General features: G+C 38.4%; 2 protein-coding genes across 2 annotated transcripts in view; one reads left to right on the top strand and one right to left on the bottom strand.

The window, feature by feature from the left end:
- Positions 1-27,218, bottom strand: part of LOC139749299 (uncharacterized) — a 786,860-nt gene that overhangs the window by 558,689 nt on the left and 200,953 nt on the right. The window lies entirely within an intron of this gene.
- EMC1 (ER membrane protein complex subunit 1) overlaps positions 1-27,218 on the top strand; it is a 70,899-nt gene that overhangs the window by 29,231 nt on the left and 14,450 nt on the right. Inside the window, exons 9-14 of the mRNA XM_071663015.1 lie at positions 8,207-8,376; positions 9,058-9,213; positions 10,063-10,197; positions 15,297-15,452; positions 16,204-16,393; positions 23,671-23,819. Of these exons, the coding sequence (XP_071519116.1) occupies positions 8,207-8,376; positions 9,058-9,213; positions 10,063-10,197; positions 15,297-15,452; positions 16,204-16,393; positions 23,671-23,819 (956 nt within the window). The remainder of the gene's footprint in view (positions 1-8,206; positions 8,377-9,057; positions 9,214-10,062; positions 10,198-15,296; positions 15,453-16,203; positions 16,394-23,670; positions 23,820-27,218) is intronic.

Genomic DNA, 27,218 nt, shown 5'->3' on the forward strand with positions numbered 1-27,218 from the left:
TGAGGCTGTATTATTGTCAATTAACAAAAGAGAGAACAGTCTTGTCAAAGAACTTCTAACTTAAAAGAAGCCCGTTCTGTTACCACTACTGAGCTATTTAAAGTTAGAAGGGACTTCTTCAGCAGGAAGTAAACATAAATAGATATATACTAATTTTTGAAGTGCTCCTGGAGCCCCAAGGCTGCACTAGAATCAGCAGCAGGAAAATGAGAGGCTCTTTTGGAAAGATCAATTCTTTGACGAGATTTTACTTCATCCATTTGTTGACATTGATATAACTTCACCAAAGTTGACTCTTCAGTCATAGTGTAACCTTATGCAAGTGGTGTCTGGTAACACCAGAAAGATATATTGAAAGAGAATAAAGGGAGAAATTATTAAGCATAAAGTTTTCACAGGATTCATACAAAATAATTTTTTTCAATTATCGTAAGTACAAAGTACATTATCAAGAGTCACAGGAGTGTATGAAGTATGAAATTTACTTAAAATGTTACACAACTTTTATTAATCTGAGTTGTATCTCATTGATTAAATTTTCTTCTCTAGAATCTCCATCAACATTTTATCAAGAGTCAAGTAAGTTCATTTGGTTTGATGGCTTTTCTTAGTTTTTATATATGTGCAAATTATGACATTTGTGTATCTTACCAAAACTTGTAATACAGCTTTTCATTTCTGTAGTTTTACAGACCTTCTTTGTAAAACTAGACTTAACTTTGCATTGTTTCATAAAGGTAATGATAACCTAGTTTGATGGTTTGCTTTCATGTTCCTTGTAGATTTCATTAAGATTTAAGCCAGGTAGTATAGGTAGGGCTTGGTAAGACCAAAGCTCGTCATTCTTCCCGAGTTGTTAAATTCTTAAAGAAAGCTGACCTCATGCAGATGATACCTTCTTTATGGTTGGGATTTGAAATAAGTTATATGTCATGGCAGATGCACTGGATGTTTCATTGTCAATTCTTTTTTATATCATAGGTAAACAATTTTATATAAAAAAGAATATACAAAAAAGCCTATTTTAATTTGTAGGTAAAGTTGAAATTAATTTAACCCATTCTTTCATTGCATTTCATTTAAGAGCAATGCTTATTGATGTTTTTGTGAGACAGAGGACCTAGATGTGGTCATCAAGTAAACATGCAAATTTGTTACATGTGTACCATAACATCTGTTGAAAGTATTTGCTCAGTATTCTGGTATGAAAGCAATCCTGCCCACAAGGGATGAGAGGAAGTCACTATAAGAATGCCCAATTCTTCTGCAAAACACACCATGTGTACAAGTAAGAAAGAAGCCATTGAAAAACAAGGAAGAGGCATGTATGAAGTTTTCCAAAGAATTTGCTTACAAAATTAGGTATATGATGAAATAATGTAAAGTTTGTAATGAAGCAGTGAAAAAGATGAAAAGGGAAAAAAAAATATGGATGAAGACCCTGGAAGACAGTTGAATGAAAAGTTTGTGGATCCTAAGGTGTATATTGTAAGGTAATGCAAAACTAATGGAGAGAGAAAAATGGTAGAAGTGGGAGTATGAGATGCCTTTCTCAAAATCACATGAGATAGTAAATAAATTTTTCCCTATCTTATACATTCAAGATTGCTGTACCCTTACTAATGTTTTTATCCTGATATAAACAGAGAAACAACATAAAAGTAAATGTAGCTCAGTATATCCTTAGAGGGACTAATGCTAATTAGAGATATGGCCGAACAGTGTTGCTTTCATGTATGTCCTGATATGTAATTTGTTCTAATAGGTGAGCAAACATATTGCCAAAGTATAGAGCTAAAGTTACAGTGTAGATCATCCGTGGATGTTGGTGAAGGGAAGGTGTAGTAAGGGAGGAGGTGATAGGTACAGCAGGGGGTGAGCCTCATTACTCATATTTAATAATGACACTTCACTTTTTATGAAAGAGATGCATGCAAAAGTAAAAGATGTGCATAAAAATGTATATGGTCATGATACATTGTGAAGCAAAACATAAGTACCCAAATGGATGGAGGCTGTGGGTTGGTGGAGGAGGAGGTATGTTAGGGGATATGGGGTTTGCCCTGTCATTCAAATTTACAAAATCTTACTTACACTATTTAGGATTACTGTTTACATACATAAAGGTTTTTGGAAAAGAGGAAATGACATTGGTGAGAACAGGGTGGTGAAAGGGAGCTTAGGCTTATGTTAAGAAGTACAAGAGATTGAGTATAAAATGGCAAAAGGTAAAGTGGCAAAAAGTGATGATGGAAACAAAGCTATGGAAATGAGTGAGGAATTGGAGGTGCTTAGGAAAGCAGTGTGAGAGAAATGTGTGGCATGCAAAAGGTGGGAGGTGAGAAAGGTTAATGAGTGGTGGGATGACAGTGTTGTGAGATCAGAAAGATAGGTGTATGGGGCATTATTTGCTCGGAAGGAGTGCAGATGATTGGGAGATGTACAAGAAAATGTGCCAGAAGGTGCAAGGAGTTGGTGTGAACAAGTATTGGTAAACTTCAAGGAGATTAAGATGTTTTGGAAGGAGGTTATTAGTGTAAGAAAAACAAGAGAACAAATTGGAACACTGGTGAATGGGGTTAATAGGGAAGTGATGATTAGTAGTGATGGAGATAGGAGGAGGTGGAGTGAGTATTTTGAAGGAATTTTCATTGTGGTCAATGATAGGGTGACAGATGGAGGATGTTTGGGTCAAGGAGGTATGTGAAATGAGACAGTCTTGGAAAGTGCTTTTGTTAAGAAAGAAGAGGTGGTATAAGCTTTGCTTAAGATAGAATATGGTATGGCAACTGGAGTGGATGTTATTGCAATTGAAATTCTTAAGAAAGGGTGTGGCTATGTTTTTGATTGGTTAGTGAGAATTTTCAATATGTGTATGGATCATGGTAAGGCTCCAGAGGATTGATGGAATATCTGAACAGAAACATGGCATAAAGGCAAGGTAGACAAAGATGAATCTTGGAATTATATAAGCGCAAGTTTCTTGAGTATATCTGGTATACTATGTGGGAGAATGGTGATTCAGGTGATGGCATGTGCAGAACAACAGATCGGGAATATAAAGAAATACAAAGGAATTGTACAAAGGCAAAGGGGATAGAGGAAATTATATGGGAGGGTATTGATTGAGAAGGTAAAGGCATGTACAAAGCATCAGGTTGGGGAAGAGCAGTGTGGTTCAAGAAATGGTAGAGGATGTGTGGATCAGGTGTTTGCTTTAAAGAATGTATGTGAGAAATACTTAGAACATATGGATTTGTATGTAGCATTTACGGATTTGGAGAAGGCATATGATAGAGTTGATAGAGATGCTCTGTGGAAGGTATTTAGAGTATATGGTGTGGGAGGTAAGTTGCTAGAAACAGTGAAAAGTTTTTATCAAGGATGTAAGGCATGTCTATGAGTAAGAAGAGAGGGAAGTGATTGGTTCTCAATGAATGTAGGTTTGCGACAGGGGTGCATGATGTCTCCATGGTTGTTTAATTTGTCTCTGGATGGTGTTGTTAGGGTTGTGAATGCAAGAGTTTTGGAGAGAGGGGCAAGTATGCAGTCTTTTGTGGATGAGAGGGCTTGGGAAGTGAGTCAGTTGTTGTTTGCTGATGATACATTGCTGGTGGCTGATTTAAATGAGAAATTTCATCAGCTGGTGACTGAGTTTGGTAAAATGTGTGAAAGAAGAAAGCTGAGAGTAAATATGAATAAGAGCAAGGTTATTAGATTCAGTAGGGTTGAGGGACAAGTTAACTGGGAGGGAACTTTGAATGGAGAAAAAAATGGAGGAATGGAAGTGTTTTAGATATCTGGGAGTGGATTTGGCAGCGGACAGAACCATGGAAGCAGAAATGAGTCACAGGGTTCTGGAAGCGTTGAAGAATGTGTGGGAGGCAAGAACGTTATCTCGAAGAGCAAAAATGGGTACGTTTGAAGGAATAGTGGTTTCAACAATGTTATGTGGTTGCGAGGCATGGGCTGTAGATAGGGTTGTGTGGAGAAGGGTGGATGTGTTGGAAATAAAGTGTTTGAGGACAAAATGTGGTGTGAGGTGGTTTGATCAAGTAAGTAATGAAAGGGTAAGAGAGATGTGTGGTAAAAAAAGAAGTGTGTGGTTGAGAGAGCAGAAGAGGGTGTATTGAATTGGTTTGGTCATATGGAGAGAATGAGTAAGGAAAGATTGACAAAGACGATATATGTGTCAGAGGTGGAGGGAACGAGAAGTGGGAGATCAAAATAGAGGTGGAAGGATAGAGTGAAGAAGATTTTGAGTGATCGGGGCCTGAACATATAGGAGGGTGAAAGGCATGCAAGGAATAGAGAGTATTGGAACGATGTGGTATACCGAGGTCGACGTGCTGTCAATGGACTGAACCAGGGCATGTGAAGTGTCTGGGGTAAACCATGGAAAGTTTTGTGGGGCCTGGATGTGGAAAGGGAGCTGTGGTTTCAGTGCATTACACATGACAGCTAGAGACCAAGTGTGAATGAATGTGGCCTTTGTTGTCTTTTCCCAGCACCATTTCAAGTGTGGCGGGGTGGCGACGAGAATGGATGAAGGCAGCAAGTATGAATATGTACAGGTGTATATAGGTATATGTCTGTGTATGTATATTTATGTATATGTTGTAATGTATAGGTATGTATATGTGTGTGTGTGTGTGTGTGTGTGTGTGTGTGTGTGTGTGTGTGTGTGTGTGTGTGCATTTATGTATATACATGTGTATGTTGGTGGGTTGGGCCATTCTTTTGTCTGTTTTCAAGTTTGGCAGGGTGGCGACGAGAATGGATGAAGGCAGCAAGTATGAATATGTACATGTGTATATATGTATATGTCTGTGTATGTATATGTATGTATACATTGTAATGTATAGGTATGTATGTATGTGTGTGTGTGTGTGTGTGTGTGTGTGTGGGTGTTTATTTATATACATGTGTATGTGGGTGGGTTGGGCCATTCTTTTGTCTGTTTTCTTGCGCTACCTCGCTAACGTGGGAGACAGCAACTAAGTATAATTTATAAAATATACAAAGGAATTCAAACAGCAACAGACCACTGGGTCCCTTTAAGGCTGTTTTTGATAGCGTAAGAGATATGAATATCATAGGTCAGTGTGCTGCATAGGGCAAAAGGGTCAAGTTCGGAAGTTAGCCTGGGACAGTTTATAAGTTAGACCGATTTTGACTCAACTCTGTTGAGTAAGGATGCAGAGATAGAACCACCCTAGATGTGAGAGCAGAACTCTATACAAGGATGAATCAATCCTAAGTGTAAATGAAGCAACTTTTAAGAAGAAAAGAAGTTCGACATCTAAACAGGACTCCCAGTTTCTTAAAAGCAGACTTAGCTATTCCTGTAATGTGGGGTTTCCAAGAAAAAGTGGATGTTACAGTAATACCAAGTATTTTTATTGAATCAAGAGGTGGAATTATATAACCATTAAAGGAGGGAAAAGAGTTGAGGAGTTTTCAATAGAGAGAGGGGTAGAAACTGGGTCTTGGAGGCATTCAACTTAACTAGATTTTGTCTGCCCCACTGAGATATCCTATCCAAGTCTGACTTTATTGAGGACATGATATGTAGGTCGAGTGAGAGAAGGAGGAGCAGAATTGAAGGATGTGGATGAATACAGTGTCGAGTTGTCAGCATATGAGAGGATTTGATTATTTGTGGAGGAGAGGATATTGTTGAAAAAAAGAAAAAAGTGTAGGGGTTTGGACTTGCCACACTTCATTGTGCAAAATGCATTTACCACCTTTTCCTGTTTCATCAAACCTCTTGCCATGATTCTCTCACTTCACATATCTCCCTGTCCCAAACACCTCACATCTGCTACCCTGTACTCTAACACAGTTATCAGTCTTTAAAAGTACTCACTCTGTCTCCTCTTCACCCCTTCTTTGCTTATTACGACTATCCCCTTCTGCTTCCTTCACATTACTCTCATTTGCTAACTTGTTCTATTTACGCTATTCACCTCCTTCCAAAACTGTCTTCTTTTCCCTGAAGTTTGCTGATAATCTCACACCCCAACTCTCATTGCCCTTAGTTTAAAAGCCCATGCATTTTTCTCTTGTACATCTCCCATCCACTTGCATTTCTTTGTGGATGTTAATTCCCATACACTTCTCTTTTCTCTTTCACTAACAACTTAACTTCCTCAACCCACCGTTAACTGTCCTTTCTCACATATCCACATCCCACCTTCCATGTGCCACATACTTCCCTAATACCTCCTCCAAACCCCTAGTTTCATTTACTCTCATCTTCTGCCATTCTTCACCCAATCCCTCAAAGATTTTCTTTGCAAAAGCCTCTCTTCCAAGTTCACTCATTTTCACCATCCTCTTTCCATTCATACAATTTCCTCTGTTCTTGAAACCTCGACAAACTCACCCTTGCCTCCCAGAAACTACCTAAGTACATTTATATCTGAAAATCTCTCCTGCATGCCCATTAGTAAGGACATAATGGAGTAATGCCTGCTTACAATCAACTCCATTCACTCATGTATACTTATGTCATTCTTTTTAAACCAGATAATCCTGAACACCATTCATTTTTCAACACACAATTCCACAAAATGTCTGTCTACCATTTTAATACACAACACTGGGCACCCCTTGTCCTCTAGTTACACCATCAACTGCCACATCACCCACTCTTGCATTCAAATCACCCATTACTAATATTTGTTCCCTTGCATTAAAATGGTTGACACACTTCTTTTCCTCACTCCTCTTTTTTTACTAGGTGCGTAAACACTAACACTCACTCATTTCTCATAGTCCATAATCACTCATTTCTCATAGTCCATCTTTATTTTCCCATGCATTAGTCTGAGGCTTACTTCCTTACACTCCATTTTTCATAATCAATCTTTATTTTCCCCTGCATTAGTCTAGGGCTCATTTCCTTACACTCCTTCATACATTCCCACAACTTCTTTGGCTGAAGTGTCACCCAATTCTTTGCACTTGCCTTCATGATAAATGTAGACTCTACCCCTTGCACATTCCCAAACCATTCTCTCTCTCTTCCCCCACTTTCCTCCTTGAGCCTTAGTTCACTCAAAGCTAGAATATCCAGTTTCCTCTTCCCAAATATACTGTACTACCTGTCTCTCCCTTCTCATCATGTTTATATCCACATGCTTTCAGAAGCCCTAGCCTGAACATTCAAGGAAGATGAGTACTCTTCCTCTGTTTCATCTCTTAGAAATTAAGACAAAAAGAGGGAAGGGTTTCCAGGCCTTTTACTCCCAGTCAATTTATTCTTCTGTGATATGCAGGGATTACGAGAGTATTATTCTCTCTAGCCTAAACACAGGGATATATGTATATATCTTGCAGCCCCAAGGCTTTGCTACATTCAGGAACGGGGACAGGATGAGCTCCTTTTTAAACAAGAAGTTCTTTGATGAGGCTGTACTCTATGCACAATATTTTCACATATTAAGATTTTTCGTCCCACCCAGTGGACATAGCAGGCTTCTTCAGTGCTGTAACAGCCCTGCAGAAGGGATCCTGGGGCAGTAAGGTAAGGTAAGATGCATATGATATACCGATTTTACCAGTTGTCAGGTATCCTATGCAAATAATATGATTAACTGATGATTTACTGTATCCAGGAATTGAAAGCTTTGTCTCATCTATTATTTATATAAAGATAAAAAGAGCAAACAAATGTGTGATCCTTTATTTCCATTGTAGTACAGTAAAATGAATCAGGTAAAGACAATGAATAGAATGGGTTGCTTTTTTATGATGCAAAACCAATCATCCCATTACATATGTAAGCCAGTGTTTTTGTCATAGAGCAAACTATTCATTGATATGACATTGTTAAGCTTATGATAATGGTATTATAGCATTTGTGGACTTTCCTGTCATTAAGTAGAGTTGCATAATAATGTTGATTATGCTATTGTATGACAGTTAAGATTTTTGAGTTAGAATGTAAATGATTTTTTTTAAAATTAAAAGAAATACTTCTAAATAACAGTTTATTGGGGGTTATTTGTACGTATCTCCATTTACTTTTCACGTTTCATTGATACTGCTCTACAATTGGTATTGTTTTATAATGCAGATTGTAATTTACTTTTGAAATATCTAGTGTTTTGGATATAAGAAATGTCTGATGTAAAAAGCTGATATCAATCTGTTAACAGCATAGAAGTATTGAATATAGATCATTAATTTTTTTTCATAGGCTTAGTTGGTAGTCTTATACACCGCGTCAGGACTCAGTGTTCCCACATTGCTCACTGGTTTAGCTCGCTGGTGGGAAGTTCAGATTCTTTCCAAGCTGCTCTTCACACACTTAAACGAGATGAATTGAATTTACGCAAGTTATTGGTAGTGGCCACTAGCAGTGGAAAGGTAAGAATCCCATTACATGTTCATTCGATTTTCATGTAAATTTTCATTTACTTAATTCCTTCATAGAAGCCTTCTGCCAAATCCAATTTCTCTTGAGAACATTCATTAACTTGGTGAACTTTCTGAAATGTGTAGTCACTCAGTTGTAAGTAGAGTGGCTCATTTTGTCCACCAAACTCAACAATTCATAATTGCAGCAGCATATGTTTTTTGTTAAAAAATTCTTGAAAATTTCTTGCATGGATGCAGTGAAAAAAATTGCTGGAAACATTATTAAGTATAACATTACTTTTTTTTTGCTCTTAGAGATGATTAGAACATTAGAGATTTACCTGACTCAGTAAAGAAATGAAAGTTTGGAGATCAGCCATACGAAGGTTGACCATTATGGTAATTTTGAGAATCTCTTCCTTCTTTCAGTTTTAAGAATCAGGTCTGGAAACACCTGAGGAGCTTATATTGATTTATTCTCTCATACAATACTTATTTTTCCTGTCATCTGAGATAGCACTGTTTGGGAATGCCTTTGCACTTGTAATGTTAAGTACTATAAAAGAAGGAAGTGTACGTTAGAATCCATCTTCAGTAAAGAACTGCATTCACACTTTCCCTACCACTTGCTTTTGGGAAAGTATTGGAGTACATAATAAAGCCAATTTTTTTTCCACATTTTTCTTACAGGTTCTGGGGATTGACAGCTGGAGTGGTGATGTGGTCTGGAGCATTTATGTTGCTCAGCTAGCGCCTCTTCATGGTAACAAGTTATTTCTCTACACTCAACGTACTTCTGCACATTTCCCACATGAACCACAGAGTGTTATAGTTGGCAGACATAAGGTAGGCTATGATCCTTCATGTGATGTGGTATTTATTTTGTTTATAAATGTCCCAGGACCCCTTTTCTTGAAAGGGTCGTGGAGTTACTCCTGGACTCCTATTCCAGGAGATCATGCAGCTCCAGGGCTGTGCTACCTCCAGTGGATTCCTATACAGCCTAGCCAAAGTAACTTTTCTCTCTCGGTGTAATCTAGAGAAGGGCTGAGTCTTGAAACACCTGTGATGTAATACATATACATACACTAATGTATTTTCAGTTTGGTTGATTAGATCATTTGTATTACTGAATTTTTGTACAAAGACAGTACACCTCATATATGTGTGGTTTTCATTTCATCACCAATTGTATAATTTTGTTCAAGAAGGACCAGTTTTGAAGTATGAAAAATTAGTTTTATCTGGGTCAATGTCCCATAACCCTTAAGAATCTGCATGATTCGAATCTTGAGGCTATAAATATCTTAACCTCCCTACCTTCTGGTAAGGGAAATGCCTTTCACTCATTGTTAACCATCCGTTTGGTATCATGCTAAGCCAACAGGCTGCTTGCTGCAAATTTGTTTGCAAATGATGGGAGATTTTTATTGCCATCCATTAGACCTTCATCAGATTTATGTTTCCTCAGATGGGCAGACCAAATGTAAGATGTAAAATATAATTTAGGTGTAATATATGCTGTAGGTATTTTCCTGCACATTTGAAGTATTTGATCTGTGTTTTCAGGTTTTTGGAGTCCCTCTAGTTATTTAATAAATATATAGTTATATAAGAAATGTCAAGTTTCTTCGAAGTTTGAAATTAAGACCTTTTTGTACCTACAAGTTCTTTTATGGTTTTTCTGTATTGCAGGTAACGGGAGAAGGCTTACTAGTTGTGTTTAACCCCATCTCTGGTACAGCCATAGGGGATAGTGGAATCATTCCTTTAGGCTACCAGCTCATGCAGGGCCTGCTTATGCATCATGCTGATGAACAGTATCTGAAGGTCAGTAGCATTAAGTAACAGATTAGTTGACAATGATTCCCATGCATGTTTGGAGAGATATAAGGTCATATTTGAGATTTCCCTTAGGATTTTCCTCCTTTGAAGGTTTGTATTGTACTGCTTTATTCAGTTTTCACTTTTATCCCACTTTTTAGCACTAAGTTTTGCAAACTCAGCCCATTTCTTCATATTTTTATGTTTGTCTAAATTTATCTCTGATGCTTATTTTCTCTAGCACCTTCTTATGTTTACCTTGAATTTCTTCTTCCACATCATCTGCTGAATTTATTGACTCAAGTTTTTGGAGGCTGCAGCCCATAGGCTTGTGTATGCATAGCCACCACAGCATGGGTGTAGGCTGCATAACAGCTGCAAATGGGTTAAGTGATCCCCTTGCCCTTTACCATCAGTTACTTACTTAGTCTGAGTTATTTGACATTCCTTGTCTTGGTTTACCACTTATCTCTGTTTCATTCATCCCATCTCTCTTGATATCTGTGTCCATCTCTTTGATGGCTCCCTGACCTCCACTTCTCATGGTATTGTTCTTCATAATATTCCATCTTTTTCTTTTCATATGTAGGTCAAAGTTGATGGTAACTTCCTAAACATGTCTGTTAGTATCACTTACCATAGCTGGGTCAGTGTCTTTGGCTACTCCCTGATCATTTCCCATAGAATCATGACTCAGGATATTTTCTCTTCTTCATTTTGATTGCATTTGTGTTCCCTCTCATATTCTCCATCAAATAATGTTTGGTAGTGATTTTTTTGTTCCCATATTTCGTTAAGACTGGGTAAAGACTTCATATTATTCTCTTTGCAGGGTATAGTAGTGGATCCTACATTAGTTTTATGATTCAGGAAGTATATTATTTGTTAGACATACTGAGAAGAAATTATCTCATCATTGTATACTTTGTTCTACCTCTTTTTTTTTTCAAGCATGTGATATCTTGAAGCTTTCTGTGCACAGGAGATAAAAAAAATAAAATTTTCCTCACCTATGAAATGATATATTTATATGCAGAAGTATGAAAAATACACAAAAACTACTGAAAAATGCAAAAAGAAAAATTATCTTTGTTTTGGCATGTTGGAATGGGAATAAGAAATAGTAGAGTATGATGCTGACAAGTCTGGTGTGATCTTTCCATACCTAGCAATAAGAGGGGTAAGACTTAGTGGTTTGGTTGTATGTTTCCTGTCCCATTTTACAGTGATTTTTTACAAAGACACAATGTTTGTGGTGAAGGAGATGAAAACTGATTACACAAAGCTACACTTCTGATTAATTTTCATACTTTCTACTTTTGTATACACAATAAACTCTATATTATTTTATATGCTACACCATTATGTACATTTCAGGTCTGTGGTGTTAGTTTTAGTACATGCTCAGGGACTGAATTTCTGAAGCACTCACTTACACGCAAATCAACACCACACCTTATGCCTTGCATCAGCTAATTTTCATATTTGTGCACTTCATACTTTGTACATGCACACATGGTGCTATTTCAAGAAAGTTCCAGCTTGTCTAGGGTATAGACACCACTACCAGGTTGCTGCATGTGGTGGGTGACCTCTTGTGCTGGTTTCCCTTCTCCATATGTATCGTCTATTTTATCCATATGATGCCTGTTCCCTCTGGGAACTCCCATCAAGAAAGGGTTCACTGCAAAAGTCACCACTTATCATCCCTCTCCTTACATGCCTCCCTCACATAAACCATTTCATGCATGTTACCACTATTTCTCTCCCTCCAGTACTCTTCCACTCTATTTCATCATGTCATGGGTTGTTTTCCTTTCTTACCAACTCCTTTAATCACTCTCTCATACACTCTCCATCTTAAGTCCCCATTTTGTATTCTTTTCTACATGCCTAAACTACCTCAGAGTAGTACACTTCACCCTCTCTACCACTTCACAATTCATTTCCCTTTCCATTACTTGCCATACAAAATCTCTCATACACTCCCTCATTTCTTTCTTCATTTCATCTAGTCCTACCACATGCTCCTTTCAAATAGCTCATTCCCACAACCTGGATTCTTGACCTCTGCCACTCATTCCATGTCTGTGTTTTGTCTGCATAGGTCAGTGTCAGAAGGAATATGCTGTCCCTTAATCCTTTCTTCACTTCCTTGCTTACACCTCCGTTCATCATCATTCTATTAAGGGACCCAGTGAATCTTCTTCTCTGTACTGCTTTCTCCATATCACCAAACTTACCTAGGATAGCTCACAAAAACTTAAATTCTGTCAACGTTTCCAATCTTTCTCTTTCCATGTCTGTAGTAACACAGGTCAGTAAACTTTCTTTTCTCACTCTACAGGACTTTGCAAAATCCATACTTTCACTGTGTTTGAAATAGTTCCTTTCAAACACTACTTTGACTCACATTTACCTTCAGTCACCAATGCTTACACATATCATGAAACACTCTTACAACCTTCTACAATTCCTCCTCACTTTCAGCAAACATTTTTTTAATTCATTCAATACTGTCATTTCTCCCTCTCTCATCATCCCTCCTTCCTACCTCATTTTCTTTATAGCTGTTCATTCGTAGCAGGCTTAGGGGAGTGGAAGGTAAATGGAAAGGGAAGGATGATGTTACCACTGTTTCATATCCCAGTATGGTTTTATTAAAGGGAAGGTCTTATTAGGCAAAAGGTTTTCTTATAACTAATTGTTTTTAAAAGTTTCAATTAGTTCTGTGTGCTGAAATACAAAGTACTGTTTACTGAATGCAATGGTGGAGATAGAAATCCCTTGGCACCTTTAGCACTGGCCAAGCCTTGTCAGAATGAGCTTACAGTTTCCAGATATATATTTTTTATTATTATTACTATTATACTTAATCACCATTTCCCACGTTAGCGAGGTAGGGCAAGGAAACAGATGAGGAATGGCCCAACCCACCCACATACACATGTATATACATAAACGCCCACACACACACATACGCACATATACATTTCAGTGTATACATACACAGACATATATATATATACACATGTACATATTCATACTCGCTGAACCCCTCCAGTGAGGTAGCGGCAAAAAAAAGAAAAAAAAAAGAAAAAAAAAAGAGAGGAAGAAAGGCCACATTCGTTCACACTCAGGTCTCTAGCTTTCATGTGTAATGCTCCGAAACCACAGCTCCCTTTCCACATCCAAGCCCTACAGACATTTCCATGGTTTACCCCAGATGCTTCACATGCCCTGATTCAATCCACTGACAGCAAGTCAACCCTGGTATACCACAAAGTTCCAATTCCCTCTATTCCTTGCACACCTTTCACCCTCCTGCATGTTCAGGCCCTGATCGCTCAAAATCTTTTTCACTCCATCCTTCCACCTCCAATTTGGTCTCCCGCTTCTCCTTGTTCCCTCCATATATCCTCTTTGTTAGTCTTTCCTCACTCATTCTCTCAATGTGTCCAAACCATTTCAACACAACCTCTTCTGCTCTTTCAACCACACTCTTTTTATTACCACACATTTCTCTTACCCTTTCATTAATTACTCGATCAAACCACTTCACACCACATATTGTCCTCAAACATTTCTTTTCAAGCACATCCACCCTCCTCTGCACAAACCTATTTATAGCCCATGCCTCGCAACTATATAACATTGTTGTAACCACTATTCCTCCAAACATACTCATTTTTGCTCTCTGAGATAATGTTCTTGCCTTCCAGACATTCTTCAATGCTCCTAGAACCTTTGCTCCCTCCCCCACCCTGTGACTCACTTCCACTTCCATGGTTCCATCTGCTGCTAAGTACACTCCCAGATATCTGAAACACTTCACTTCCTCCAGTTTATATCCATTCAAGTTTACCTCCTCAATTCTACTGAACCTAATAACCTTGCTCTTATTCATCACATTTACTCTCAACATTCTTCTTTCACACACTTTACCAAACTCAGTCACCAACTTCTGCAGTTTCTCACCAGAATCAGCCACCAGCGCTGTATCATCAGCAAACAACAAGTGACTCACTTCCCATGCCTTCTCATCTACAACAGACTGCATACTTGCCCCACTCTCCAAAACTCTTGTATTCATCTCCCTAACCACCCCATCCATAAACAAATTAAAGAATCATGGAGACATCACGCACCCCTGCCGCAAACCAATATTATACTGTTTGTCAGTATTTGTGTTATAGTTTCACTGTGAAGTCCTGTATGAATTATTTATATTTATTTATTTTGCTTTGTCGCTGTCTCCCGCGTTTGCGAGGTAGCGCAAGGAAACAGAAGAAAGAAATGGCCCAACCCCACCCCCATACCCCTGCCGCAAACCAATATTATACTGTTTGTCAGTATTTGTGTTATAGTTTCACTGTGAAGTCCTGTGTGAATTATTTATATTTATTTATTTTGCTTTGTCGCTGTCTCCCGCGTTTGCGAGGTAGCGCAAGGAAACAGAAGAAAGAAATGGCCCAACCCACCCCCATACACATGTATATACATACACGTCCACACACGCAAATATACATACCTATACATCTCAATGAACACATATATATACATACACAGACACATACATATATACCCATGCACACAATTCACACTGTCTGCCTTTACTCATTCCCATCGCCACCTCGCCACACATGGAATACCATCCCCCTCCCCCCCTCATGTGTGCGAGGTAGCGCTAGGAAAAGACAACAAAGGCCCCATTCGTTCACACTCAGTCTCTAGCTGTCATGCAATAATGCCCGAAACCATAGCTCCCTTTCCACATCCAGGCCCCACACAACTTTCCATGGTTTACCCCAGACGCTTCACATGCCCTGATCCAATCCACTGACAGCATGTCAACCCCGGTATACCACATCGTTCCAATTTACTCTATTCCTTGCACGCCTTTCACCCTCATGCATGTTCAGGCCCCGATCACTCAGAATCTTTTTCACTCCATCTTTCCACCTCCAATTTGGTCTCCCACTTCTCCTTGTTCCCTCCACCTCTGACACATATCCTCTTTGTCAATCTTTCCTCACTCATTCTCTCCATGTGACCAAACCATTTCATGTTATGAAAGCATAATTATTTATTGTTTTCATTGCCAGCCCTTGCTGTTGGTGGACAAGACACTCACCCCGCGTATATTCCCAGCTAGTGGAGAAAATGTTGTGTTGGAGCATAAAGATACCATTTTTTTGCATCTGACCCAGCCTGGAAGTAGTGTTCTTACTGGATATTCTCTGAGGTTTTCAAAACCTGGGGTAAGTTTTTGAAACTAAAACCATTACTCATTTTTTTACCCTTGAAATTGAGGAGTAATTGTTGTTGCATTGTCGGGCTTCTTCTGCATTAGGTTGCAGTGTAAGAGAAAAAGTACCCTTTCACAAGGCTCTGTCACTGGGACTTTGTCTTTTCAAAGAATTTCTCACTCCAGAGAAGTCCACATTTCCATGCTGTTAGAAATATCTCAGCCTTGGATTACAGGAGCCAATAAAAAGAGCACCATTCATAGAGCGCATTTAAGATAGTACTATCATTATGGTTTTAATGCTTATGTTATGTTTTTATGGGTAGATTTGCTTGTATCATAAAAGTCATTTAGTCAAAAAAAAATTGTCTGGGTTAGGATAATGTGGTAGGTTCAGCATCTTTACAATGTGAAACCATTTTTTTTTAACATAACATCAGTCTACACATCCTAAGTAACAATGTGTTGCAGGCCTTGTTAAATCTGTTAGTATTTGGTAATGTTATGAAGATTTGTAGTTCAAAGAATTTTGGTGGCCATTTTATCAAAACTGGATTTTATCAGTGCCTTATAGTTGGTAAATTAAATGATATTATATGTGATGAATTAAAATAAGCTAAGACTATTAGTTGCTACCCAAAATTTAAAGTATGAGCCAGTGTAGTTGCTTCTTATTAGATATTTGAGGCTTAGTTTGTGTGAACAAAAACTGTCTTAAGCAAGACGTCATGTATTAATATTCCTCTCACGACCTTTTGTTACAGGCAATGACCCTTACTGAAGTATGGACAGTTTCTTTAGGGGGTGGACCAATTACAGGTGTGTATGGAAAGCTTGCTTCAGAGAAAGTTCATTCCCCTGGACGGGTTTTAGCTGACCGCTCAGTGCTTTATAAGTACGTGAACCCTAACTTGGCTGTAGTCACCACCCAGGGTTATGATCACGTTAACAAAAGTAAGTGAATTTTGATGTGTTCTTTAATAAACTCCAGTGTTTCTTAGAAGGGTATCTTATTTTTATTTGAGGATATGTATGTAATTAAGTGTAGTAAAAGCTATTTGGCTTGTTCTAAAGTGGGATGAACAATGCCAGCTTATGAGAATGAATCTGTGTTAAAAGAATCTCCTACAAAATTGTACTGTTCAAAATTGCACACTTTTGAAATATTACATACTATCCAAATGCATAAACAGAGATTTCCTCCAAAATCTCCATCTACTTTTTTTGCTTTTCTTTATCAATGTCTTAGTACTCCCCTTACACATTGTATATTTTTTCCCCCTCCTCTGCTGAATTTCCTCTGGTACATTTCCATTGAGCAGTTTACCATATGCTTTTTTCTTCTCTTCCACATCATTTCTAATATCATCCATCCACCATGCATTTCCCCTTTTATTCTCATAAGCCCTCAGACAACAGGTATTACAGGAAACCATAAAGTGTTCATAGATGGGAAGGTCATGAGGGCTATGATTTTCTACTACTGCTGCTGAAATACTAACAAAATTAGATCTCAAAACACATTCAGGATTGTAATTTTGTTATATTACTATTACTGGAGATGAGTGATAGTTTCTTTGTAGAAATGAAATGACGGTAAGATTGTCAATGGTAAGATTGTCAAAAAAAAATGTAGAGAAATCACATTACTGACCATGCTAAGGAAGGTGTATGGGAGAACTGATACACTGAGACAAAAAAGATAAGAGAGTGCAGGATTAATATAGAGCAGGGGAATTTTAGGGAAGGTAGATGTTTAGATCAGATTATCTGTGTGAAGAGATAGAAGAAAAATACATGAGAACAAAAAGAAATTTATAAGAGAGTGCAAGATAAATATAGAGCAGGGAGTTTTTAGGGAAGGTAGATGTTTAGATCATTTGTAAAGATGACAGAAGAAAAATACCGTAGAACAAAAAGAAATTTATATCAATATAGATGCCTGTTCCCCGGGAACTCCCATCTCTACTTATTCCCCTCCTTACATGCCTCCCTTGCACACACATTCCCTGCATTCTTCCATCATTTCACTTCCTCCAGTATTCTTCCACTCTATTTCCCCATGTCATCGGTGTTCTTTCTCTGACACCAACCCTTTTAATCATACTATTATATACTCTCCTTTCAAACTCCCCATTTTACTCTCATCTTTCATTTTCTCAACATACCCAAACTACCTCAATATATTATGTTTCACCCACTCTTACCACTCCACAATTCCTTTGCAATCCTTAAATACCAAATCTCTCATTTCTTCATTCCATCTAGTCATACCACATGCCCCTCTTAAATCGCTCATTTCTACAGCCTGTATTCTTGACCTCTGTGATTCATTCCATGTCCACATTTCCACAGCATAGGCCAGGTTTGAGAGGACTATGCTGTCCTTTAATCCTTTCTATATTTACACCCCTACCCAGTAATGTGCTCTCCCTCATCTCTCCTTCCATATCACCAAACTTACCCAAGACAGCTCGTAAATAATTAGGTTCTCTTATTTCTTCCACTCTGTCCCCCATATTTGTAGTATGCTTTAGCACCCTTACCTCTTTCACTCTACTGTGCTTTGCAAAATCTATAATTTGACTCTGCTTCCTTTCAAACACTAGAAGTTTACCTTTAGTTGCATTTACTTTCAATTGCCTCTGCTTACACACATCATAAAACACAAAACCTTCTGCAACTCCTCTTCACTCTTTGCAACCAGCACAGTATCATCTGCAGACAGGCTTGTCACTTGCCGTGATACCTCACCACTACACTTTATCCCTTCATCCACTATCCCTAGTTTTGCTTTCATCTCATATAACTCCATCCATATATATTTTAAAATGCAACATCATCATCACACAGCCCTGCTTAACACCCACATTTATAATGAATCTTTTGCTGAACTCTTTATCCACTCTTACACATGCATTTTCTACTCTTTAGAAGGCTTTCACACCATCCAATGGTTGTTCCTGTACTCCATTATAACCTTAGCACATACCTTAAAGCATTCCACTCAACCCTGTTGTACGATTTCTCCAGATTCAAAAAATTACACACAGATTCTTACCTTTGCAAGATCCTTTTCACAGTCATATTCTTCACAAAATCTGACCCACACATTTCCTACCTTTCCAAAAACCCTCTCACTCCTTATGTATTCTGCACTAAATCACTTCCATCATTTGTATATACTTTGCCTGGTATACTTAACAGCCCTGTTCCCCTTTAATTGCTACATACATTCTTTGCACCTTTTCCTTTGAATAAAAAAACAGTAATAGCTTTCACCCAGTACTCAAGCAAAACCTTCTGTTTCTGTGCCAAATCATGTATCAAATGGATCCACTCCAGGTGTCTTTCCTATCTTCAACTTCATTATCACCCTTTTTGATATGGGCCCCCTTTTCCTTCCATCCTCCATACCCATGCACTGATAAATGCTGCTTCACCTTCTTCCAGTTCTTCAAAAATACTCTTTCCATCATCCTTTCAGTTCCTTGTTTTGAGTCTGCAACTCCTCTTCCTTAATTCTTATGTTAATATTTCCACCCCTACATACACCTCTACTTTTTCACCTCTTTCTAGTATAATTTCTTATTTTTCCAAAACTTTTCTCTCAGTTTTCTTCCAAAATCTTCATTTGCTCTTTCTTTGCTTTCCTCTTTTAACTTCTTAACTTTACACTTACACATCTCATATTCTTGCCTCCTCCTTTGCTAAACTTCCACTGGTACATTCCTTTCAAGCATTCTACCACATGCCTTTCTCATCTCTTCCACAGCATTTCTGATTTCATCCATCCACCACACATTTCTCCTTTTATTATATATCATAACCTTTTACCCAACCTCTAATTCTGCAACATTTAACAGCCTTTCTGTAAACATTTAAACACCTCATTCAAACATGAGAGCACCCCTACATTTACTGCACTTGCATTTAAACTTTCAGTCACCTTTCTTTCATACTCCTTGCATTCTTTGATTCATTTTCATACTTACCAACACTTTCACCTTTCCATTCTTCCTTAGACCATACCTCCACTTCTTTTTGATCCTCACTGCCACAAGAACTGCAAAGTGGTCCAAGTCTCCAGAGAATCCTCTCACAGTTCTAGCATCTAGCACAACCTTTCTCAGCCTTTCATCCGCTGCCACATAGTCAATCAAATCCTTTTGTTCTTGTCTTCTATCATTTCTCATCCATGTATAGGTGTGGATCATCTTGTACTGAAAAAAGTTGCAGGGAATAAACCCTTCTCAGCACAGACATGTACAAGATAACTCCCATTCTCATTTCCCCCAGACACTTCACATTTACCAGCTATCTTGCCAATTTTATCACACCACACCATTGCATTCATATCACCCACTACACCCACCTTTCTTTCCTCAAAACCACTTCTACAGTCATTCAGATTTCTCCAGAAATGCTTAATTTCATTTTACGTCACTTAGTCTTCATCGTCAAAGGCACATATACCAAGCATACTGGCTCCTCCCAAGACCTTTTCCTCTCGGTTAGACCATCTTTTTCTGTTCACTATACCGACATTCGTGGTCTCTAATAACCTCTCAACTGTTGAACACCATCTGTCTAGTGCCTCTCCTAATATCTTACTTCTCTCAGAGACACAGTTGTTTAATGATGTTCTTACTAGCCATTTTTTCATATCTAACTATAACCTCTGCTCATGATTCCAGTTCAAAGGTGGTGTTTGTGCTGATTTCAGCATCATCGCCTTGGTTGCACTCCTCAAGGACCTTGAATCCCCAAACTTTGATGTTATGTGGCTCAAGATCTGTTTCCCAACTAACATGCTCTTCCTCTGTTTTGCTTATTGCTCTTCTAATTCTACAAATTTTATATCTCTTTGATTACCTAAACCCCTGCCATGAGACTGTGACATCCTGTCACTTGCAAGCCAAGATCCTCAACCTCAGGATTTCAACATTCACCATAGGGAATGGTTGAATTTCTCCCATGCAGATGGTGGAGAGATTAAAACCCTCAGATTCTCCATTTTCAATAATCCTAATATTCTGGATTTGTTTTTCACTTGTAGTCCATCCTGCTGTATATACACAATCTTGCCCCCGATTGGTTCATCTAATCACACTCTCATAAATGTATCTATTCTAATAGCACCTTCCCCTCCTTTAGTCCTTTCAAAGCATAAATACTGGCACCTCAACAAAGCTGACTGGAATAACTTGAAAAACTTCTTTTCTGACTTTCCTTGGGTAAATTACTGTCTCTTATGTGGTGATGCAACTGTCTCCACCAAATGCATAGTAGAGGTTATTCTTGCAGGAATGGAAGCATTTAACCCCTCTTCCACGCATCCAGTCCATGGTTCAATCATCCCTGTTTTGAGGCCACTCAGGCAATGGATCAGGCATGTCGGGCTTGGAAAAACTCTCCTTCCTCAGGTCCCACTCTGCTTTTATCACTGCCCATAATCACTGCAAGCATGTCATCCATGAGGCAAAGCATCCCTTTATTCAAAGGAAGTGCAAAAAAATCTCATTGTCATCTACTAATGAGTCTTTCTGTTGCTCAACCTTTCCTTCACTTTTCCATTCTGACAGTATTATAGCTGTCTTTGCCATAAAAAAAGCAACTCTCTTTGGTTCCTGTTTCTCCACTAACTCCACCTTAGATGACTCTAACATTCCTTCAACCCCCGATGCTTGTCTTACTAATCCTATTCCCCTTCCCATAATATCGTTTTGGACTGTCTGAAAAGTGCTTCTTTCTCTAGCCACAAGCAAGGCTTATGGTCCTGATGGCATCTATCTGTGTACCGAAAGAGTGTGCCTCTGAGCTTGCACCTGTTCTTGCTCGCTGTTCCATTCATTTTAAAAGCCAAAACTTCTCCTTGAAAGGATTTATTGATACTCCCATTCCTAAGAAGGATGACTGTTCTGACCCCTCTAACTATTGTCCTATTTTGACATCTACCATCTCCAAAGTCTTTGAATCTTTCCTCAACTCCCATATCCTTAAACACCTCAAAAATGACTAATCTCTCTGATTGCCAGTATGGCTTCCATAAAGTGAGATCCACTGGCAATATTCTTTCCTATCTTACTGTATGGTTATCATCCTGAAAGACTTTGGGGAGTTGAGTAGTTGCTCTTGACATATCTAAGGCTTTTGACATGGTGTGGCATCTGGGTCTCATCTCAAAGCTCCCCTCTTTTGGCTTCCCTTCCTCACTTGCTCCTTCATATCTAGCTTCCTCCTCTGGTCAGTCTGTCTCTGTGCTTGTTGATGAATCAGTTCCCCCTTTTTCTCCATCATCAATGGTGTCCCTCAAGATTCAGTCCTGTCCTGTACATTTTTTTTTCCTTTTTTTTCAATGATTTCCTCTCCTCCATGAATAATCCAATGCACTCATATGCAGATGACTCAACCCTGCAATTATCCACATCCTTCAATTCTGCTCCCTCTTCTGTGTTTTGATCTGCATCTTGATTTGACACAGCTTCCTCAACAAACTCTGACAGGATATGTCAGTGGGATAGGCAAAATCTTGTCAAGTTTAACGTCTTCAAGATCCAGTTTCTACCCATCTCTATCGAAAACTCTCTCACAACTCTTGTGTCTCCATTTACAATTCTGTAATTCCACCTCTTGAGTCTTATTGTAACATCCACTCTTTCTTAGAAACTCCACATTACAGGAATAGCTAAGTCTGCCTCTAAGAAACTGCGTGTCCAGTTTGTCGAAACCTCTTTTCTTCTGAACATTTGCTCCATTTATACAAAGGATGGATTTGTCCATGTATAGAGTACTGCTCTTACATCTGGGATGGTTCTAGTTCTGCATCCTTACTTGACAGAGTTGAGTCGAAAATGGTCCAAGTTAAAATCTGTCCTAAGCTAACTTCCAAGCTTGACCCTCTTGCCCTACACCACAAATTTGGTTCACTTTCCTTCTTCAATAGGAATTACTTTGTCTTTGCTCCTGAGAGCTGGCTGCATGTGTGCCCACACTTCTAGCTAGACCATGCATTACTTGGCGAGCTGCTGCATCACATGATTATTGTGTGGCCATCAGCAACTTGAGGGTGGGCTGTTTTGGTAACTGCTCCTTTCCTTACGCATTAAAGTTTTGGAACTCTCTACCTTCTCATGTTTTTCCGAATAACTATGACCTGACACATTTCAAAAGACTGGTTTTTCACTTCCTCCAAAATTTCTTTTTGCATTTCATAATTCTCTGTATTCCATTGATTTGGGTGGAATTTTGTCTGTGACTGTAACCTTCAACATGAAAAACATTATAACACTTCACAATTCCAATCTTTCCTTTCACCCATGCTATTCTTGATCCATTCCATCCATATTCTCTGACTTATAAGTACTGTGAACTATTATATACTTATAGGCCAAGACAAAGCATATGATGAAATGGAATGGATTGCATCATGGAAAGTACATAAATTTTATGATGTTGCTGAAAAGTTGCTTGGTGGAACACAAGAATTTGCAAAATTAGTAAACCCCATATGATAGTAAATGGCAGGATAAATGAAAATATTGAGATAGGGCTGTGTTATGTCACCTTGGCTTTTCAGCATACATCTTTCTCTTCTTTCATATTTGATTGCCATTTCCCATGTTAGTGAGATAGCACCAGAAAACAGACATAGAAAGGCCATATTTGCTCACATCCTTTCTCTAGCAGTCATATACCAATACACTGAAACCACAGCTCTCCATCCACAACTAGGCCTCACAAACCTTTCCCAGGTTTACTATGGCCATTTCACATGCTTTGGTTCAGTCCATTTACAGCATGTCAACCCCTGTACTCAACATTGTTCTAATTCACTCTTATCCCATACACAACTTTCACCCTTCTCCATGTTCAGGCCCTGATCGCTCTAAATCTTTTTCACTCTGTCCTTGCATCTCCAGTATGGTCTCCCTCTTCTCATTGCTTACTTCTGTCACATATATCCTAACTGTAGCCTTTCCTGAATCCATTTTAGTAAAGTAACATCAGGAGTATACAACTGAGGCTTAGAAGATAAATCCTTGCTCGGCCATTTCCTGCTTTCCATATACTGGAAATTGATAATATAGGAGAGGAGTGTATTTAGCACTTAGCCCTTGCTCCTATTAGTTGTCTTGTGACATGCAGAAAATACATGTATGGGTAGTATACTTTCTCCTTTTTCTTCAGGTAAAACTCAATTTTGTTTTAATCTATTCATGTATTTGCAGATACACTGACTCTTTATCTGGTGGATACAGTAACTGGTGCAGTTATTGAATCTGTTTCCCACAAGAAAGTATCTGGACCTGTTCATATTGTACATTCAGAAAATTGGGTTGTGTATACTTGTTTCAATGACAAGTACAGACGATTTGAGGTAAGGAATAGCCTTTTTATTTGTTATCAAAAACAAATTAAGTACTCAGAATTATGAAATCCAATTGTTTACTCTTGCAGCTACAGCTGTAATATAAATACATTCTTTCTGGATTTTCAAAAGTGTAGGGGACTAAATATCCTGTTCTAGCTTGAGATAAGAACCAAGATTCAAAGACAAAATACTTGTCAGCCTCAAGAAAAACTTAAATGCCCCTGAAATAAAGTAAATAATGTTTTCATTTTCACATAAATGTATATCTATGCCTCTGATGCCTTATTACTTTGGTAACTCCCATTCAGTGGGATGACTATAGCAGAAGTCTGCTCCTTTCAAATGTACCTTGGTAGCATGTTCCATTCTCCTTACATGTTCCTGGATCCTCTGCCCAATAGATTATCTCACTTCCCCCTCCTAGGATACTATATTTATGTTGCTTAATTCTAACATAAAGATCCTTACCAGTCTGCCCAACATAAAACATGTTACAGCTTTTACAAGGGATTTTGTAACAGCCTGTAAAATTCCCTGGCAAGGTTCTAATTAAGATATTCTTTATAGTATTGTTATTGCTTAAGGCTGCATTTACATTAAAGGGTTTAAGCAACCTGGGAAGTAATTTAAAATTGTCACTAAAAGAGAGAACTAAAAGATTCATGGTGTCAAGGGGAGGTTTGGGTTTAACTCTATAAAATGATTTTGCCAACTTAAGAGATTTATCAGTGGAAGATCTAGGATACTTTATGAGCCAATAGAATACATCTTGTCAAACTCATCATAAATAAATTCAGGACTGCATATACATAATGCCCTAAGGAACATCGACTGGAATGACAAAAGTGAGTTTTCTGTATGTGCTAAATCTAAAACATGTCTCTATATAGACCCTGTAGATTATGCAATCTGAAAATGGTAACATAGGATTATTTTCCACTTCCACAGTAAATTTGATAGCAGATACTAAATTGTTCAGTAAAGTGAGAAATGTTTGTAAATATTTGATTGTTGGCCAAACACAAAGAACACCATCTACATACCTAAACCAGATTGCCTTAGAGGATAAGATATCCCTTAGTAACTTTGTTTCAAAGAATGCCACTTAAAGATTACTTAATACTGGTGAAAAGGGTTTCCCATCGCCATACCAAATTTCTGAGCATAATATTCTCCACTTAATTGAAATAGACAGTCTTTTATACACATTTTTATTGATTCATTTAACACAGAATTTGGAACAGGTAAATTAAGATTACATAAGACATCAACCAGATATTTTAAGAGGTCATCAACTGGAACTTTTGTGAACAAGGATGAAACATCAAAACATACCAGTTTGATATCAAAATCAACTTGTTGAAGAGAAGGGTACTAATAATGCCAAGAGACTCTCTTAAAAGGTTCAGTGAGAAATTATGATTAGTCAAATCACATTTATAACATTTAGCATTTATGGATCTGGAGAAGGCATATGATAGAGTTGATAGAGATGCATTGTGGAAGGTATTAGGAGTATATGGTGTGGTAGGTAAGTTGCTAGAAGCAGTGAAAAGTCTTTATCGAGGATGTAAGGCATGTGTATGAGTAGGAAGAGAGGAAAGTGATTTGTTCCAAGTGAATGTCAGTTTGTGGCAAGGATGCGTGATGTCTACATAGTTGTTTAATTTGTTTATGGATGGGGTTGTTAGGGAGGTGAATGCAAGAGTTTTGGAGAGAGGGACAAGTATGCAGTCTGTTGTAGATGAGAGGGCTTGGGAAGTGAGTCAGTTGTTGTTCGCTGATGATACAGCGCTGGTGGCTGATTTGGGTGAGAAACTGCAGAAGTTGGTGACTGAGTTTGGTAAAGTGTGTGAAAGAAGAAAGCTGAGAGTAAATGTGAATAAGAGGAAGGTTCAGTAGGGTTGAGGGACAAGTAAATTGGGAAGTGAGTTTGAATGGAGAAAAACTGGAGGAGGTGAAGCGTTTTAGATATCTGGGAGTGGATTTGGCAACGGATGGAACAATGGAAGTGGGTCACAGGGCGGGGGAGGGGGTGAAGGTTCGGGGAGCATTGAAGAATGTTTGGAAGGTGAGAACGTTATCTCGGAGCAAAAATGGGTATGTTTGAAGGAATAGTGTTTCCAACAATGTTATATGGTTGTGAGGTGTGGCCTATAGATAGGGTTGTGTGGAGGAGGGTGGATGTGTTGGAAATGAGATGTTTGAGGACAGTATGTGGTGTGAGGTGGTTTGATTAAGTAATGAAAGGGTGAGAGATGTGTGGTAATAAAAACAGTGTGGTAGAGAGAGCAGAAGAGGATGTCTTGAAATGGTTTGGTCACGTAGATAGAATGAGTAAGGAAAGATTGACAAAGAGGATATATGTGTCAGTGGTGGAGGGAACGAGGAGAAGTGCGAGACCAAACTGGAGGTGGAAGGATGGAGTGAAAAAGATTTTGAGCGATTGGGGCCTGAACATACAGGAGGGTGAAAGGCACGCATGGAATGAGTGAACTGGAATGATGTGGTATACTGGGGTTGAGATGCTGTTAATGGATTGAACCAGGGCATGTGAAGTGTCTGGTGTAAACCATGGAGAGTTTTGTGGGGCCTGGATGTGGAAAAGGAGCTGTGGTTTTGGTGCATTACACATGATAACTAGAGACAGTGTGAACAAACATGGCCTTTTGTCCTTTCCTAGCGCTACCTAGCGGGGGGAGGGGGGATGCTATTTCATGTGTGGCAGGGTGGCGACGGGAATGAATAAAGGCAGCAAGTATGAATTATGTGCATTATATGTATATGTCTGTGTATGTATATATATGTATACATTGAAATGTATAGGTATTTATACGTGCGTGTGTGTGCTTGTTTGTATATACGTGTATGTGGGTGGGTTGGGCTATTCTTTCGTCTGTTTCCTTGTGCTACCAAGCTAACATAGGAGACAGCGACAAAGTATTTATAATGCTATTAGAGTTTTACTTGTGACTATTAAGAGCATGATGTTTGATTTTCTTGTATTCTGTGTAGCTTCAGAATTTTGCACTGGGCTTGGTCCCAAGCACTTGATTTAGTGAGTCTGTTTAATTTTAGCTTGTTTTGTTGATAAGCTGTTTCACACATGGTTTATACATACAACTGAGAATATGTTTGATCTGAGAATGTATTGCCCCCTGTAACATGCATTTCAGTTGTGTGGATAATAAAACACTATAGCAACAGATATCCAGGGACGGAGTTGGAGCTGGTGTTATTAGTTAAAAGATGAAAGAATGACTGAATGAATATTCATAATGAAATTTGAGTTTCAAGATAGTTATTGCAGAATATCAAATCCCATTAGAATTTGAGTTCCAAAGTCAGTAGTACACTGAATTTTAGGAATTTAGTACCCATGTTACCTTCAGATTCTCAGCTCTG

Source organism: Panulirus ornatus, chromosome 1 (assembly GCF_036320965.1).
Source record: "Panulirus ornatus isolate Po-2019 chromosome 1, ASM3632096v1, whole genome shotgun sequence".
Taxonomy (NCBI): Eukaryota; Metazoa; Arthropoda; class Malacostraca; order Decapoda; family Palinuridae; genus Panulirus; species Panulirus ornatus.